General features: G+C 46.2%; 2 protein-coding genes across 5 annotated transcripts in view; one reads left to right on the top strand and one right to left on the bottom strand.

Moving 5' to 3' along the window:
• The window catches only part of LOC105495512 (ring finger protein 10), a 48,158-nt gene extending 37,040 nt beyond the window's left edge, over positions 1-11,118 (top strand). For 2 of the 3 annotated variants that reach the window (XM_071070963.1, XM_071070964.1), the window contains exons 13-17: positions 468-623; positions 5,532-5,632; positions 9,870-9,927; positions 10,031-10,189; positions 10,821-11,118. In XM_071070963.1, coding sequence (XP_070927064.1) covers positions 468-623; positions 5,532-5,632; positions 9,870-9,927; positions 10,031-10,189; positions 10,821-10,897 — 551 coding nt within the window. In that variant the 3' untranslated portion in view covers positions 10,898-11,118. Of the gene's footprint in view, positions 1-467; positions 624-5,531; positions 5,633-9,869; positions 9,928-10,030; positions 10,190-10,820 lie in introns of those variants that run through there. The other variant, XM_071070965.1, reaches the window with a different exon arrangement.
• Positions 11,119-13,258: 2,140 nt separating this feature from the next.
• Positions 13,259-15,654, bottom strand: LOC105494696 (POP5 homolog, ribonuclease P/MRP subunit). 2 transcript variants are annotated; one of them, XM_011763389.2, is made up of 5 exons: positions 15,533-15,654; positions 15,305-15,447; positions 13,979-14,128; positions 13,724-13,807; positions 13,259-13,625 (listed from the first exon to the last, which is right to left on the bottom strand). In XM_011763389.2, exons 1-5 carry the CDS (start codon positions 15,550-15,552, stop codon positions 13,531-13,533), a joined length of 492 nt encoding a protein of 163 aa, XP_011761691.1. In that variant the 5' UTR covers positions 15,553-15,654; the 3' UTR covers positions 13,259-13,530. The 2 variants fall into 2 exon arrangements, with proteins under 2 accessions (XP_011761691.1, XP_011761701.1); XM_011763399.2 differs by lacking the exon at positions 13,724-13,807.
• Between the last annotated feature and the right edge of the window lie 6 nt (positions 15,655-15,660).

The raw sequence follows: 15,660 nt of genomic DNA, 5'->3' as shown, positions 1-15,660 counted from the left end.
AAGACATTATAGAAGGACAGTATTGTAAATTTGGGTTTTAGCTTGTCTGCATCCTCTAGATCTTTTGGGGATATGCATGTATGGTGTCTTCAACTGTTGGAAACTATTTGAAAAATTTAGGCCAGGCGTGGTGGTTCACATCTGTAATCCCAACACTTTGGGAGGCCAGGATGGGCAGATCATTTGAGCTCAGGAGTTCAAGACCAGGCTGGGCAACATGGTGAAACCTCGTATCTTTAAAAATTCAAAAAATTAGCTGGGCATGGTGGCACGTGCCTGTGGTCCCAGCTACTCAGGAGGCTGAGGTAGGAGGATTGCTTGAGCCTGGGAGGCAGAGGACGCAGTGAGCAGAGATCGTACCACTACACTCCAGCTTGGGTGACAGAGTGAGACCCTGTCTCAAAAAAGAAAAAAAAAAATTGAAGAATTCTATGAATGGGTTTACAAGGGTTATCTTTCTTTTGCAGACCCAGAAGTCCACATTCCCCTCGAGAATCTACAGCAGTTTCCTGCCTTCAATTCCTATACCTGCTCCTCCGATTCTGCTTTGGGTCCCACCAGCACCGAGGGCCACGGGGCCCTCTCCCTTTCTCCTCTCAGCAGAAGTCCAGGTTCCCATGCAGGTAAACAGGTGAAATTTAATAAATTCACCCATCCGGTAGACCTTATGCAAAGCTTTGGTGTCTGAATTTACAATCCCGGCCCACCCAGCATGGTGTGGACTTCAGGAGCATAACCTTACTTTGGTAGTCCTGAGGTACATCAAATTCTTAATGTTTATTCATCCTTCCCACTTGCTATGCTGACTGCTTTACCCTGCCCGCTTCTAAGCACCTCAAGGAGCTCTTTAGGCAGGATAGTTGAACCTGGATTCTTCCCTTTGACCCAGCTGTTTTTGTTTCTAGTTTTTATGTTTGAGATACTCCCCTGTATGCCTAAACCTCTTTGTACATGTCTTTTTATTGAAGCATTGTTTATAATAGCTCCAAAAAAAGAAAAAGGTTGGAAAGCCTACCAATAAGAAAATGACTAAATTATAGTATTTATATTATAAAATATTCCACACCAAAAGGCCGGACGTGGTGACTCATGCCTGTAATCCTGAGCACTTTGGGAGGCCGAGGTGGGTGGATCATGAGGTCAGGAGTTCAAGACCAGCCTGACCAACACCGTGAAACCCTGTCTCTACTGAAAATACAAAACTTAGCTGGGCATGGTGGCAGGTGCCTGTAGTCCCAGCTATTCAGGAGGCTGAGGCAACAGAATTGCTTGAACCTGGGAGGCAGAGGTCGCAGCAGACAAGGTTATACCACTGCACTCCAGCCTGGGCAACAGAGAGACTTTGTCTCAAACAAAAAAAACATTCACACCTGTCGAAGAAGAGAATAGTTCTATTCATGTACTAATGGGAAGGTAATTTGTAGAACAAGAATAAATATTTGTAGGTTTTTAAAAAAAAACACCACCACCACAAAACTAAAGCATTTCATTATGGGTTTATATTTATATATATATGTAAATGCATAGAAAAACTTCTGCTAGAAGGCAGGGGAGGAAATAAAAAAATATGAAATGTATAGAGGAGAATTGAAGGCCAGGCATGGTGGCTCACACCTGTAATCTCAGCAGTTTGGGAGGCCGAGGTGGGCAGATCCCCTTGAGCTCAGGCGTTCAAGACCAACAAAATTTTGTCTCTACAAAAAATACAAAATTTAAAAAAAACAAACAAACAAACAAAATTTAGCCGGGTGTGGTAGTGTGCACCTGTAGTCCCAGCTACTCGGGAGGCTGAGGTGGGGGTGTGGCTTGAGTGAGCCTAGGAGGCAAAGGTTGCAGTGAGCCCAGATTGGGCCACTGCACTCCAGCCTGGGCAACACGGCCAGACCCTGTGGAAAAAAAAAAAAATACTGAGACAGATGTGTTCCAAATTGGTGGTAGTGTTACATTCTAAGGAATGAGATTGGATTGAAATGTTCAAATGGGCCTTTAGTCTTAAAAAAGTTTGTCTTATATATAAAGAATGTTTAAAGTGTTATGAAATTAAACACTTAAAGAGCTACTATAATTTCAGAGAATTCTCTTTTGTGATCTTCATCTGATAAGCCTGGCAGATGGCTTTTTTTTTTTTTTTTTTTTTTTTTTTTTTGGGAGATAGAGTCTAGCTTTGTCACCCAGGCTGGAGTGCACTGGTGCAGTCTCAGCTAACTGCAACCTCTGCCTCCTGGGTTCAAGCAATTCTCCGGCCTCAGCCTCCTGAGTAGCTGGGATTACAGGTGTGCGTCACCAAGCCTGGCTAATTTTTGTATTTTTAGTAGAGACAGAGTCTCTCCATGTTGGCCAGGCTGGTCTCGAACTCCTGGCCTCAAGTGATCTGCCTGCCTCAACCTCCCAAAGTGCTGGGATTGCAGGTGGGAGCTGCTGCGCCCAGCCTGTTTGCTTTTAAGAGATAGCATCTTGCTCAGTGCTGTGGTGCAATCATAGCTCACTGCAATTTTGAACTCCTGGGCTCAAGTGATCCTGCCTGAGCTTCCCAGAGTGCTGGGATTACCGGTGTGAGCCACTGCACCTCGCCAAGAGAGATACTTTTTGATGCTTATGACTGATTTCTCAGGCATTCTTGTTTTTTTTTTTTTGTTTTGTTTTGTTTTTTTTGTTTTTTTTTTTTTTGAGACGGAGTCTGGCTCTGTCACCCAGGCTGGAGTGCAGTGGCGCGATCTCGGCTCACTGCAAGCTCCGCCTCCCGGGTTTACGCCATTCTCCTGCCTCAGCCTCCCGAGTAGCTGGGACTACAGGCGCCCGCCACCTCGCCCGGCTATTTTTTTTTTTTTTTTTTGAGACGGAGTCTGGCTCTGTCACCCAGGCTGGAGTGCAGTGGTGCGATCTCGGCTCACTGCAAGCTCCGCCTCCCGGGTTTACGCCATTCTCCTGCTTCAGCCTCCCGAGTAGCTGGGACTGTTTTTTGTTTTGTTTTGTTTTAGATGGAGTTTCACTTTTGTTGCCCAGGCTGGAGTGCAATGGTGCAATCTCGGCTTACTGCAACCTCCGCCTCCTGGGTTCAAGCGATTCTCCTGCCTCGGCCTCCCAGTAGCTGGGATTATAGGCACGCGTCATCACACCTGGCTAATTTTGTATTTTTAGTAGAGACAGGGTTTCTCCATGTTGGTCAGGCTAGTCTCGAACTCCCGACCTCAGGGGATCCGCCAGCTGACCTCAGGTAATCCACTTGCCTTGGCCTCCCAAACTATTGGAATTACAGGCGTGAGCCACCGTGCCTGGCCTCTGTAGGGCATTCTTTTTTTTTGTTTTTTTTTTTTTTTTTGAGACGGAGTCTCGCTCTGTAGCCCAGGCTGGAGTGCAGTGGCCGGATCTCAGCTCACTGCAAGCTCCGCCTCCCGGGTTCACGCCATTCTCCGGCCTCAGCCTCCCGAGTAGCTGGGACTACAGGCGCCCGCCACCTCGCCCGGCTATTTTTTTTGTATTTCTTAGTAGAGACGGGGTTTCACCGTGTTAGCCAGGATGGTCTCGATCTCCTGACCTCGTGATCCGCCCATCTTGGCCTCCCAAAGTGCTGGGATTACAGGCTTAAGCCACCGCGCCCGGCCTGGGCATTCTTAACAAAGTGTCCATCATTGGAATATTTAAAACTTTTGGTGATCATTGTATTCATATGCATATCATTTTGCAGATTAGGAACCTGTGGCTGAGGCAGGTACTTAGTGGCAAGAACTGGGATTAGAACCTGGTTCTTGAGGACTGCACTACTGTGACGCTCTTCTGCTTAACTGAGAAAGGAGCATATGAAGGACTGTGGCAGATCATTAAATACATTATTTGTGATATGCATTTTTTTTTTTCTTTTTTTTTGAGATAGGGTCTTGCTCTGTCACCCAAGCTGGAGTACAGTGGTACAATCTCGGCTCACTGCAATCTCTGCGTCCCAGGTTGAAGCAATTCTCGTGCCTCAGCCTCCCTAGTAGCTGGATTACAGGCATGCATCACCATACCCTGCTAATTTTTGTATTTTTAGTAGAGATGGGGTTTCGCCATGTTGGCCAGGCTGGTGTCAAACTCATGGCCTCAAGTGATCTGCCTGCCTCAGCCTCCCAATATGCTGGGATTACAGGCTTGAGCCACTGTGCCCAGCATATCTGTGATACCAAGATTGTGTTTTCACATACTATCCTTCCTGAAAGCTGTTTTTTGTTTTGTTTTGTTTTGTTTTTGACGGAGTCTCACTCTGTCGCCCAGGCAAGAGTGCAGTGGTGCAATTTTGGCTCACTGCAACCTCCCCCTCGTGGGTTCAAGCAATTGTCCTGCCCCAGCCACCCGAGTAGCTGGGACTACAGGCGTGTGCCACCATGCCTGGCTAATTTTTGTATTTTTAGTAGAGATGGGGTTTCACCGTGTTAGCCAGGATAGTCTCGATCTCCTGACCTTGTGATCCTCCCGCCTCAACCTCCCAAAGTGCTGGGATTACAGGCATGAGCCACCACACCCAGCTGTGTGTTTTTTTGGGGTTTTTTTGTTTGTTTGTTTATGATGGAGTTTTGCTCTGTCACTCAGGCTGGAGCACAATGGCATGATCTTGGTTCACTGCAACCTCCACTTCCCAGGTTCAGGTGATTCTCCTGTCTCAGCCTCTCAAGTACTCAAGTAGCTGGGATTACAGGTGTCCACCACCATGCCCAACTAATTTTGTATTTTTAGTAGGGATGGGGTTTCACCACCTTGGCCAGGCTTGTCTTGAACTCCTGACCTCAGGTGATCTGCCCGCTTCAGCCTCCCAAGTGCTGGCATTACAGGCGTGAGCCACTGCACCCGGCTTTTCTGAAAGTTTAAGCTCTGAATGTATTTAAGCAAGAGCAATTGGCTGGTCCTAGTAATAAGAGTACTGACCATGGGAGGGCCTGCTGCTGGGGAGAGAACAGGGCCCTTCTTGTCCAACACTGTTCAGGGTAGTGGATAGACTCATCTGTGGGAAGTGTTCAGCTGTAGTCAGAAAGGATAGAGAAGTGTATTACCTCGGGAGTATCGGGGGAAAGTTTGCACCCTCATGCTGGATCTTGTTGATGTGTCTTGGATTCTGATTGAATATTCCCAGGTCATAGTGTCTACTATCGGGAATGTAAAGGCTGAGCTGATTAAAATTTTATCTTTTTCTTGGAGGTGTTTCATACGTGTAAAATCAGTCCCTGACAGTACCTAGCCTTGAGAGCCAGCCTTTGTGAAAAGTGTCACATTTCAAAAGCAGAGACTTTTTCTTATGGTAGGAGTAGATTCTACCATGACTCCTAGTGTTACTGTAACCATGAAGCTTTTCCCTCTTCCTATGGTCACTGATTTCACAGGTGATATTGTTGGCTTTTTAAGAACATGGGAGAGTTGAAAGTTGGATCAATGTTTGCTTTTTTTTTTTTTTTGAGGGGATGATTTGTAATTTTCCAGACCTGACTCAGGGCTCACTCATCTCTCTTGTTAAGGACACTCCTTGGAACGTGACGAATATAATCAGGTCTCTGGTTCCCTTTCAGACTTTCTGCTGACCCCTCTGTCACCCACTGCCAGTCAGGGCAGTCCCTCATTCTGCGTTGGGAGTCTGGAAGAAGACTCTCCCTTCCCTTCCTTTGCCCAGGTAAATCCTTTGCTTGTGAAGCAGCCCAAGGGTATTTAACATGAACTCTGCTGCTCATTATTATGGGAACCTCCTCCAGGGATTGTTACCTCTCATTCTAATACGGCTGGACAAATTGAGTCATCTCATGGGTAGGAGGGAAGTTCACTGCCTGTCGGAGCTTTTGGCAGTGTGGAGTTGGCTGAGGGCAGATTATGTCATGGACGTCCCCTCTGTTGGAAAAGGAGAGACTTAACAGGCTAATGTTGCACTGACTCTAATAATCATGGGAGGCTTTCTTAAGAGGAAAGCTAGTGGATTTAGTCCTCAGATGTTATTGTAGACGTACCCAGGAAAGAGGCCAAGAATAGCTGAGGCAGAATCAGAGTTTAGAATATTTTAAAAATCATTTGATACTTGTGTACTGGATACTATTGTAGGGGCTGGGGATACACCATCAATTTTAACTGGTCTCTGGTTCTAGGACCTCTGATTCAGGTGGTATTTATCTGTTACATAAAATAAGCCATTTCTCTTTACTTTGAGAGGGGAAGATTGTGGTGGTTATACTGCAACTAGCCAAAGCAGCTTCCTTGGAGCTGGGTGGGGGGATGATAGGCTAGTGAGGCTTGCTGTGAAACCGCTTTATTAATCTCTAAGATAACAAGCAATACTCAGCATTCCTGCATTCAGATAAGTGAGGAAGTTGGATGGACAGCTTGACATGTGCCCTTGTAAGAAGTCCGTATTAACTTCTTTGGGGCTAGTGTAGAATCATCATCTTGACAATTCTTTAGACAGTTGATATGGATGTTTCTTATATGATTATAGCAGTTTGTACTGAGAAATAAGAATTGAGCTTTGGTAAGGAGGATTCTAAAGTCAAGGAACATGAAATAATTGTGGGGGTGAGGTGGGAAGGGAGGGGATCCTGAAAACTGCTGGACTTAAGAGGTGATTGGCAAGTAGCTCCCAGGAGTTATGCCAAATACTTTTTTTTTTTTTGAGGTGAAGTCTTGCTCCTGATCACCAGGCTGGAGTGCAATGACGCAATCTCGGCTCACTGCAACCTCCACCTCCCGGGTTCAAGTGATTCTCTTGCCTCAGCCCCCTGAGTAGCTGGGGTTGGGTTACAGGTGCCTGCCATCATGCCGGGCTAATTTTTGTATTTTTAGTAGAGACAGGGTTTTACCATGTTGGCCAGGCTGGTCTTTTTTTTTTTTTTTTTTTTTTTTTTTAACTAGGCTTTATTGCTATTGCTTTTTTCCTTTCAACTTTATTTTGGAAAACTTCACACTTAGAGTTGAAAGAATAGTATTATGAACACTTATACTTTTGACCTAGATTCACTAATTGTTGTTATTTTGCTGTTATATATTTGCTTTCTCTTTTTTCTGTGTTGAAAAGAAGTTGCAGATATCATGAATGATACTTTACCACTAAGTACTTAGGAGATACATGCCAAAGAAAGTGGGATATTCGCCTATAGAACCACAATGATCATATTAGAGAAATTCCACTGCCATAATAGTATCTAATATGGTGCATATTTCTGTCTCCCCATTTGTCTCAGTGTCCTTTATTTTCAACTCAGGGCAGAATCCCATTACTCACTGCATTTAGTTGTCAAGTCTCTTTAGTCTCCTTTGATCCGTTCCTTTGCCCATATCCCCTTTTTTTTTTTTTTCCCTTCCCATGGCCAGTTTCATAGAATATCTTACAGTTTGGACTTGTATGATTTCTAATGAATGGATTCAAACGTTTTGGTAAGAATAAAGGTGACATTTTGATTACCTTTTAAGAGTAAAACAATTCACATGTCAAACTATTTGGATGCTGTCTCAGTCCATTTGTGTGGCTATAAAAGATTACTGGAGGCCAAGTCATTTATCAAAAAAAAAAAAAAAAAAAAAAAGTTTTATTTGGCTCATGACTCTGCCGGCTGGAGAACTGGGCATCTGGTGAGTGCTTCAGACTGCTTCCACTCATGGTACACAAAGTGAAGGGGTCCCTGCTTGTGAAGAGATCACATGGCAAGAGAGGAAGCAAGGCGGGGAGGAGGTGGCAGCCTGTTTTAAAACAACCATGTTCCTGTGCCCAGTTTCAAAATAACCTTCAGCCAAGCTATTGAAGCAGACTTCATGAAACTGGACACACCAGCTACTGCAGATCCCTTCTGTGGTAAGGGCAGAGGCTGGAGTGCTCAGGGCTATCAAACACACACGAATGTACTGCCATTCCCACTTGGATCCAGTGGCAGACATCACTCTCAGCTCTTTCAGGAATGAATGTGAGAATAGTTCTCCCATTCCCCAGGGAGGGCATTAATCTGTTCATGAGGGGTCCATCCCCCCTGACCCGAACACCTCCCATTAGGTCCCCACTTCCAATATTGGGGATCAGATTTTAACATGAGGCTTGGGAAGGTCAAATGTGTAAGCCATAGGAGACCCAAACTCCTAGAGACAAAGGGAGAAGTTCACCAAAGTGGAACATAATGAAGAAAGGTTATTTAATGAAATCAGCATCTGCCAACACAAACTCATCTTGAGTAATAGGCATTCCTCACTTTGGATTATATGATTTAAGGACAAGGCACCCCTTCTTGAACCCCATGGGGTTTGTCTCTTGATATTTTTCCAGGAATAAAATGTTCCCTGCCTTTTAAGTGGCATATTTGCAGTTATGGCTCATAGTGGCCTTCAGCAGTTACAAAGCTGGCCTTGGCCAAGTGGAATGAAAATTCCTCAGGGGCATGAGGATTGTTCTGATTTTATTGTCCTTGCAGGAATTTTACTTGGCCTGTGGTTGGATCTGAAAGTTAATGATTGGCCGGGCGCGGTGGCTCAAGCCTGTAATCCCAGCACTTTGGGAGGCCAAGACGGGCGGATCACGAGGTCAGGAGATCGAGACCATCCTGGCTAACACGGTGAAACCCCGTCTCTAATAAAAAATACAAAAAAAAAACCTAGCTGGGCGAGGTGGCGGGTGCCTGTAGTCCCAGCTACTCGGGAGGCTGAGGCAGGAGAATGGCGTGAACCCAGGAGGCGGAGCTTGCAGTGAGCCGAGATCTGGCCATTGCACTCCAGCCTGGGTGACACAGCAAGACTCCGTCTCAAAAAAAAAAAAAAAAAAAGTTAATGATTAAGGAGCTATTGGAAAAGCAGACTAAAAGGTAGTGAGGGCTGTTGAAGCAGTATCAGGAGAGAGTTTAGTTTTCATGGCTTTAGGTACCTGAAGTTTAGTAGCCATGTGGTTTAAAACTGGAGGGTACTCAGCTGGGCGCAGTGTCTCATGCCTGTAATCCCAGCACTTTGGGAGGCCAAGGCGGGTTGATCACCTGAGTTCAGGAGTTCAAGACCAGCCTGACCAACATGGAGAAATCCAGTCTTTACTAAAAATACAAAAATTAGCTGGGCATGGTGGTGCATGCCTGTAATCCCAGCTACTCAGGGGGGTGAGGCAGGAGAATCGCTTGAACCTGGGAGGCGGAGGTTGCAGTGAGTCAAGATTTGTGCCATTGCACTCCAGCCTGGGTAACAAGAGCGAAACTCCATCTCAAAACAAAAAAAAACTGGAGGGTACTAGGCCGGGCACAGTGGCTGAAGCCTGTAATCCCAGCACTTTAGGAGGCCGAGGTGGGTGGATTAACTGACGTCAGGAGTTCAGGACCAGCCTGGCCAACAGAGCGAAACCCCATCTCTACTAAAAAAAATCCAAAAATTAGCCAGGTGGGTGCCTGTAATCCCAGCTACTTGGGAAGCTGAGACAGGAGAATTGCTTGAACCCTGGAGGCACAGGTCGCAGTGAGGCGAGATTGTGCCATTGCACGCCAGCCTGGGTGACGAGCAAAACCCTGTCTAAAAAACAAAAACTGGAGGGCACTACCTACTGCTTACTCCGACAGATCGATGTTTTTAGGGGTCTCAAGAAGGGCAGAAAAACTTACCAGAAAGTCAGAATTCCCAATTTGAGGGTCTCAGTAAGAATCTCTTGTGCCTTCTGTGCAGTGTTCTTTACCCATTTCCTAAGGAACAAACAGCTTATGGTTTACTACCTTGTGGGTTTCATTGCCCTTTCCATTAGCCATGATATAGAGGACATGGCTAGAACAGTGTGTTAAGGAGAGAAGTACCTGGAAAATCTTTTCAAAGGTGATAGTTGGTTCTGTGCTTCTCCAGTCAGTCAAGGTAGGTCTGGAAAAGAAGTTGGACTAGCTACTTAAATTCTCTCCCCCACTTCTTTCCCACTTTGGCAGATGCTGAGGGTTGGAAAAGCAAAAGCAGATGTGTGGCCCAAAACTGCTCCAAAGAAAGGTGAGGATGGTCCACTGGTGAAGGGGGAGTTTGGCTCCTTTCCATAAAAAGCTGTTTCTAGAAAAAGAGTTGTTTCTATAGTTTTAACACTGTTATTTTTTAGATGAGAACAGCTTAGTTCCTCCTGCCCCTGTGGAGAGCGATGGGGAGAGTGATAATTCAGACCGTGTTCCTGTGCCCAGTTTTCAAAATTCCTTCAGCCAAGCTATTGAAGCAGCCTTCATGAAACTGGACACACCAGCTACTGCAGATCCCCTCTCTGGTAAGGGCAGAGGCTGGAGTGCCCAGGGTTGTCAAACATACTACACTGCCATTCCCGCCTGGATTCAGTGGCAGACATCACTAATTAGGCTGTTTCCCTTCTGAACCCTTCAGCACACTCTAGTGTCATTTAAATAGTACTCCATTTGGTATGTCAGATAGGACCTATTTGCCACTCCAGAGTAATTCATGGCGCCTGAAAGTGAAATTCTGAGGAACTCTTCCAAGATACAGTGGGGTGTACAACCTGTATCCTTTGGAATCTTGAGTTGGTACAGGGTGGCTAATTAGATGGAGGTCAGTCTCAAAGCCTGTTGCACTCTGTTCGTTGACAAGAATCACATATGTATGGTGTGCTATGTGCCTAGCACTGTGCTAATTTTATTCTCCCAACAACCACATTAAATGGGTGTACCTCACATTACAGATGGGGAAACTGAGATCTAGGGAGGTAAAAGTGACTTGCCCAAAGACACCCACTTAGTTATACCAAGACTAGTATTGGAATCTAGGCAGTCTAATTCCAGAGCCTCCACTCTTAGCTCCCACTCTGTGACTTTCAGTCATAAAAACTGGCCAAGGGACAAGGGATGGCATTTTAAGTTAAGCTCTCTTTCTGTGTCTCCCTTTAGAAGAGAAAGGAGGAAAGAAAAGAAAAAAACAGAAACAGAAGCTCCTGTTCAGCACCTCAGTCGTCCACACCAAGTGACACTACTGGCCCAGGCTACCTTCTCCATCTGGTTTTTGGTTTTTGTTTTTTACCCCCATGCTTTTGTTTGGCTGCTGTAATTTTTAAGTATTTGAGTTTGAACGGATTAGCTCTGGGGGGAGGGTGTTTCCACAATGTGAGGGGGAACCAAGAAAATTTTAAATACAGTGTATTTTCCAGCTTCCTGTCTTTACACCAAAATAAAGTATTGACACAAGAGATCTCTTCCTGCCACGGTTTTTAGTTCATTTTTGCCAGTTTAGTCTTTTTGACCCATGTGTAATTAATTTTTCTCAACCCAAAATAAGATTGAATCCCTTCGAGATGCATTAGAGCAGTCCAACCCGGAATGGTGCACACACTGCTCTGCTGTAGCATCATGTCAGGCCTTCCTGGGCTCAGCACACCTCTGTCTTTTAAAAAACAGCTGAATCTTTACTACCTATTTAGTTCTTCTTGTTAAAGAAATGGGTGGGAATAAAATGGATTTAGGACACCCAGTTTGTATTGCAGTTTATTTTTCTTCTGACACATGGCCAGGCTGTGGTACCAGCTTAATGGAGTAGGCTGTCCCTGGCACTTGCATGTGTGAAAGGAGGGTTTTGCCTTTTCTTGGGCATGGCTTGCATTGGTAAGGAAAGCTGTAACTCATGAAGCCCTGAGACCTGCTACCCCTAAGATCGAGCTTGTTTTAGGTGACTGGCTTGAGTCATAGGAACAGGAGTGTGGTACAGCTGCAGCAGAACAGGGCCATCTGAAGTGGTAGCATTGCCACCATCTCCCTCTAATCTAGAGCAGTCTTCTTATGCCTTGGTTTGAGCTGAATTTGATGTAAATTCTTTTTCTGCTTAATAAAGTGACCTCTAGGTGTGTTAGAATGCGAAGGCAAATAGTCACAATAAATCACCTGCACAAGCAATGTGAGCTTTTTGTTAAGTTCATTACAGGTGAGCTAGACAAGTTATTTCTTGAATAGGTTAACGTGACAGCTACTGTGATATTGTGGGCTGTCTTTTCTGGTGTCAGGTTTAAATGGTTCTAGAGCTGGGCTTAGCTTTAACCTGCCATTTTAAAAGAAATCCTATCAGGAAATTTCCTGGATGGATGAGGGTGTTCTGGTCTCAAGATGAGGGGGCATGTTGAAGCCAAAATCACCAGTATTTCTGTTAAATGTGTATGGTACTTTCAGTCTCATCCATTGTATTACGGAGAAAACAGATCCCAGAAATGTCGGTAGGTAGTACACCAAATCTGGATCATAAGTCTCTTGCCGTTCCTACTTTCTGTGAGTATGGCAGTCTGACTTGTCTTCAGGGTAAGGCGCTTAAATAAGGAAGAGTAGAACTACAAAAAACTACCTTAAGTTTCTTAAGTGGGCAGCTGCTACATGACCATGCAATAATGATGTCAGGTGAGGCCAGCCCCCCCAACCCCAACTGCAAAAGTTGCATTTTTTGTTTGAGATGGAGTCTCCCTGTGTCACCCAGGCTGGAGTGCAGTGGCACAATCTCAGCTCACTGCAAGCTCCGCCTCCTGGGTTCATGCCATTCTCCTGCCTCAGCCTCCTGAGTAGCTGGGATTACAGGCACCTGCCACCATGCCCGGCTAATTTTTTGTGTTTGTAGTGGAGACAGGGTGTCACCGTGTTAGGCAGGATGGTCTTGATCTCCTGACCTCGTGATCCGCCCGCCTCAGCCTCCCAAAGTGCTGGGATTACAGGCATGAGCCACCGCGCCCAGCCCAAAGTTGCATTTTTGCAGTTACCTGATTAACTGTTGGCAAGGAATCTGGTATCTATAAGACCCTGTGGTTCAGTACTGAGACAGACTATAGATCTCTGCCAGTTCATTTGCTGTGTCTCAGCTAATATTTCTATTCCAAATGACTTGTCTTGCTTAGGGCCCATCTTGGGGCCGGGGGTACACAGCTTCAGGTAGAAGGCTAAGTATTGAAAATTTAGGCCAGGCACAGTGGCTCACGCCTTTAATCCCAGCACTTTGGGAGGCCAAGGCAGGCCGATCACTTGAGGCCAGGAGTTCAACAGCAGCCTGGCCAACATGGCAAAACCCTGTCTCTACTAAAAATACAAAAATTAGCCAGGCATGGTGGTGCACGTCTGTAATCCCAGCTACTTGGAAGGCTGAGGTGGGAGAATTGCTTGAACCCGGGAGGTGGAGGTTGCAGTGAGCCGAGATTGGGCCAGTACACTCCAGCCTGGGTGACAGAGTGAGACTGTCTCAATAAAAAAGTTTAGTACCACACAGGGAGTCACTCTTCCCACCAAGGCTGGGGATAGAGAAGAGAGACTTGGCCAAGCATGGACTCCATAAGCCCTTTTTGTAATATAAGTATACTAAATGCCACGGAAACCAAATACATTTATTAAATCTACTCTTAGCCAAGCAATAAAGATGTCTACAGAGTTCACAACCTGCAACACTTAACCAGGGAATGCTAGGTAAAGGCAACTTCAGTTTAACTGAGTACTCTATTTCAAGTGGGTAACATGTCCGCTGGTTGGCAGCTATCCAGCTTGGAAAACTGTAGAAGATGCTGTTGCTACCCAGATTGTTCTGTTCAACAAGTGGGCCCGAAGCCTGAGCAGTGTAGCCTGCTGTGTGGTGAGCAGAGGGTCACTCCATTGCTTCTGCAGCCTCCTCACCTGACTCTTCCTCCTCCTCTAGTAAGCAGCTTCTTGTCACAGACTTCTGGATAGCTTCCCGCTCTCCTGGAGAAGGCAGATAGGGATGAAAGATGTCTTTGGGAGTGATTTCTTCAGCTCGAGGTCAGTCACTGCTCAGCGGGCACTGGGCTAGTATTGCTTACCTTCATCAGTGCAGTTCTGCAACAAGATCAACAGCTGTCTCCTGTTGTACTGAATTAGGAACTTCTGACATGTTCTTATTGTACCTGGCATGTGAGTTACTGAGGTCAACAGCTTGTGAAAGGTCTCGACCTTACTTTCAGAGGTAGGGGAAGTGTCTTGTTAGCGGGACAGCAGGAAGACCCACCCACCAGTCTAGACTGAACTCTGAACATGTCACCTATTGAAAATCAGTAGCCATATCACGTCACTCCTACCTCCCACATGTAACGTGTTGAAAAAGCATGGGTAACGGTGTCCTTTGTTCTCCAGGTATGTGATGAAGGGAAGAGCTGACCACACAAGCTGATAGAACTCTTTTCTGCATCGAAGTAGCACTATTCCAGTATAGGCATTGAGGTATCGAACTACAACAGGGAAAAAAAAAAATCATTTCGGAAAATTTTGCTGTGTGTGGTGGCTCACACCTGTAATCCCAGCACTTTGGGAGGCTGAGGCGGGCAGATCACTTTACGTCAGGAGTTCGAGGCCAGCCTGGCCAACATGATGAAAACCCGTCTCTACTAAAAATACAAAAATTAGCCAGGCGTGGTGGTGCACGCATGTAATTCCAGCCACTCAGGAGACTGAGTCATAAGAATCGCCTGAACCCAGGAGGTGGGGGCAGCAGTGACCTGTGATCTCCCTGCTGCACTCCAGCAGCCTGGGCAACAGAAGACTGTGTCTCAAAAAAAAAAACAAAACTTCAGAGTAACAGAGCACAAGTGGCACGTAGGATCTATCAGCGAGTAAAAGAGAAAAGCCAAAACACCCACTGTGTTGCACACCACTCAGAACTGGTGAATGAATTTAGAATTTAAAATGCTTTCTAATTCACTAGTTAATTCAATAAATAGGAGCAGGTAGGAGGCGATCCATTTTAATTTAGGAAAAACCCTCGCCTGAAAAATAGGCTGTTTTACTGCAGTTGGGCTCTGTAATTCTTGTAGCAGTCAGCTGAGTCTCACCTGACTTAAGGATGAGTTAAGCCTATCTGCATTTAACTCTCCAGAAGTCAATCCTCAAGCAAGGTAAAAGGGGGAACTAATATAAATGGTGTGGAAGAAGGGCCCCGGGCCCCTCTTTGTCCCGGCTCATCCTGTATTCACATATATTGACGATCACGTGTTCTGTACTTTACCAACTAAGGGCATTCCCAAGGATACTTTCGACAATTTTTTTCCATGTGATGTTAATGTAATCGGTCATAATAGCTCTTACTAGGAACTAGACACAGCTTCCCTCATTTAATTCTCTATCCTATCAAATTCAATCACAACCAATTACAGAAATTACCTGTCAAGCAGGCAAAAAGAGGCCTCTAGCTCAAAGACCCACTGCCTTCGGGCCCCTCCTTTTAGCTCTCTGCTAATTTCGGACTCGTGTGGATCTCTCGCTTGCGGTCCCCGGCGCTTAAAGAGATACCTTACAAAAAACGATGCACGGGCTTGGCCACTCGTGCCCCTTCTTTCTTCCTCCGGCGCCTGCCCCCTCCACGTCCCGCCATCCTCCCGGGTTCCCCTCTTCCCCCAACGCTCTCGCACCCGCGAAGCCGATGGAGCAGGCGGCTGCGCCGAAAGTCCCGTGCACCCTGGCGATAGTGTCCCGTACGAGGCTGCTCAGAACTCGGTCATCGAGGCTTAGGCGGCAGCGGGGGTCGTCAGACACCAATTCGCAGAGCAGGTACCTGCGGCAGGCGAGAGGAAGGTGGGCGCTAGCGGCGCCGCGGGGACCTGGCAAGGCGCTGGGTGGGTCTGGAAGGGAATGCTTACCTGTGCTTGAACCGCACCATAGCTGCCTCCGCGCCGTCGGGACCGCTGTGCAAACCGGATGTGGGTTCCGTCCGCGGCCCGTGGGAAGCTTACTTCCGCAGCCTTTCAGCCATTCAGAGAAGGAGACA

Source organism: Macaca nemestrina, chromosome 10 (genome assembly GCF_043159975.1).
Source record: "Macaca nemestrina isolate mMacNem1 chromosome 10, mMacNem.hap1, whole genome shotgun sequence".
Classification (NCBI taxonomy): Eukaryota; Metazoa; Chordata; class Mammalia; order Primates; family Cercopithecidae; genus Macaca; species Macaca nemestrina.
The sequence above is the reverse complement of the archived record's forward strand: the minus strand, read 5'-3'. Positions and strand labels throughout refer to the sequence as shown.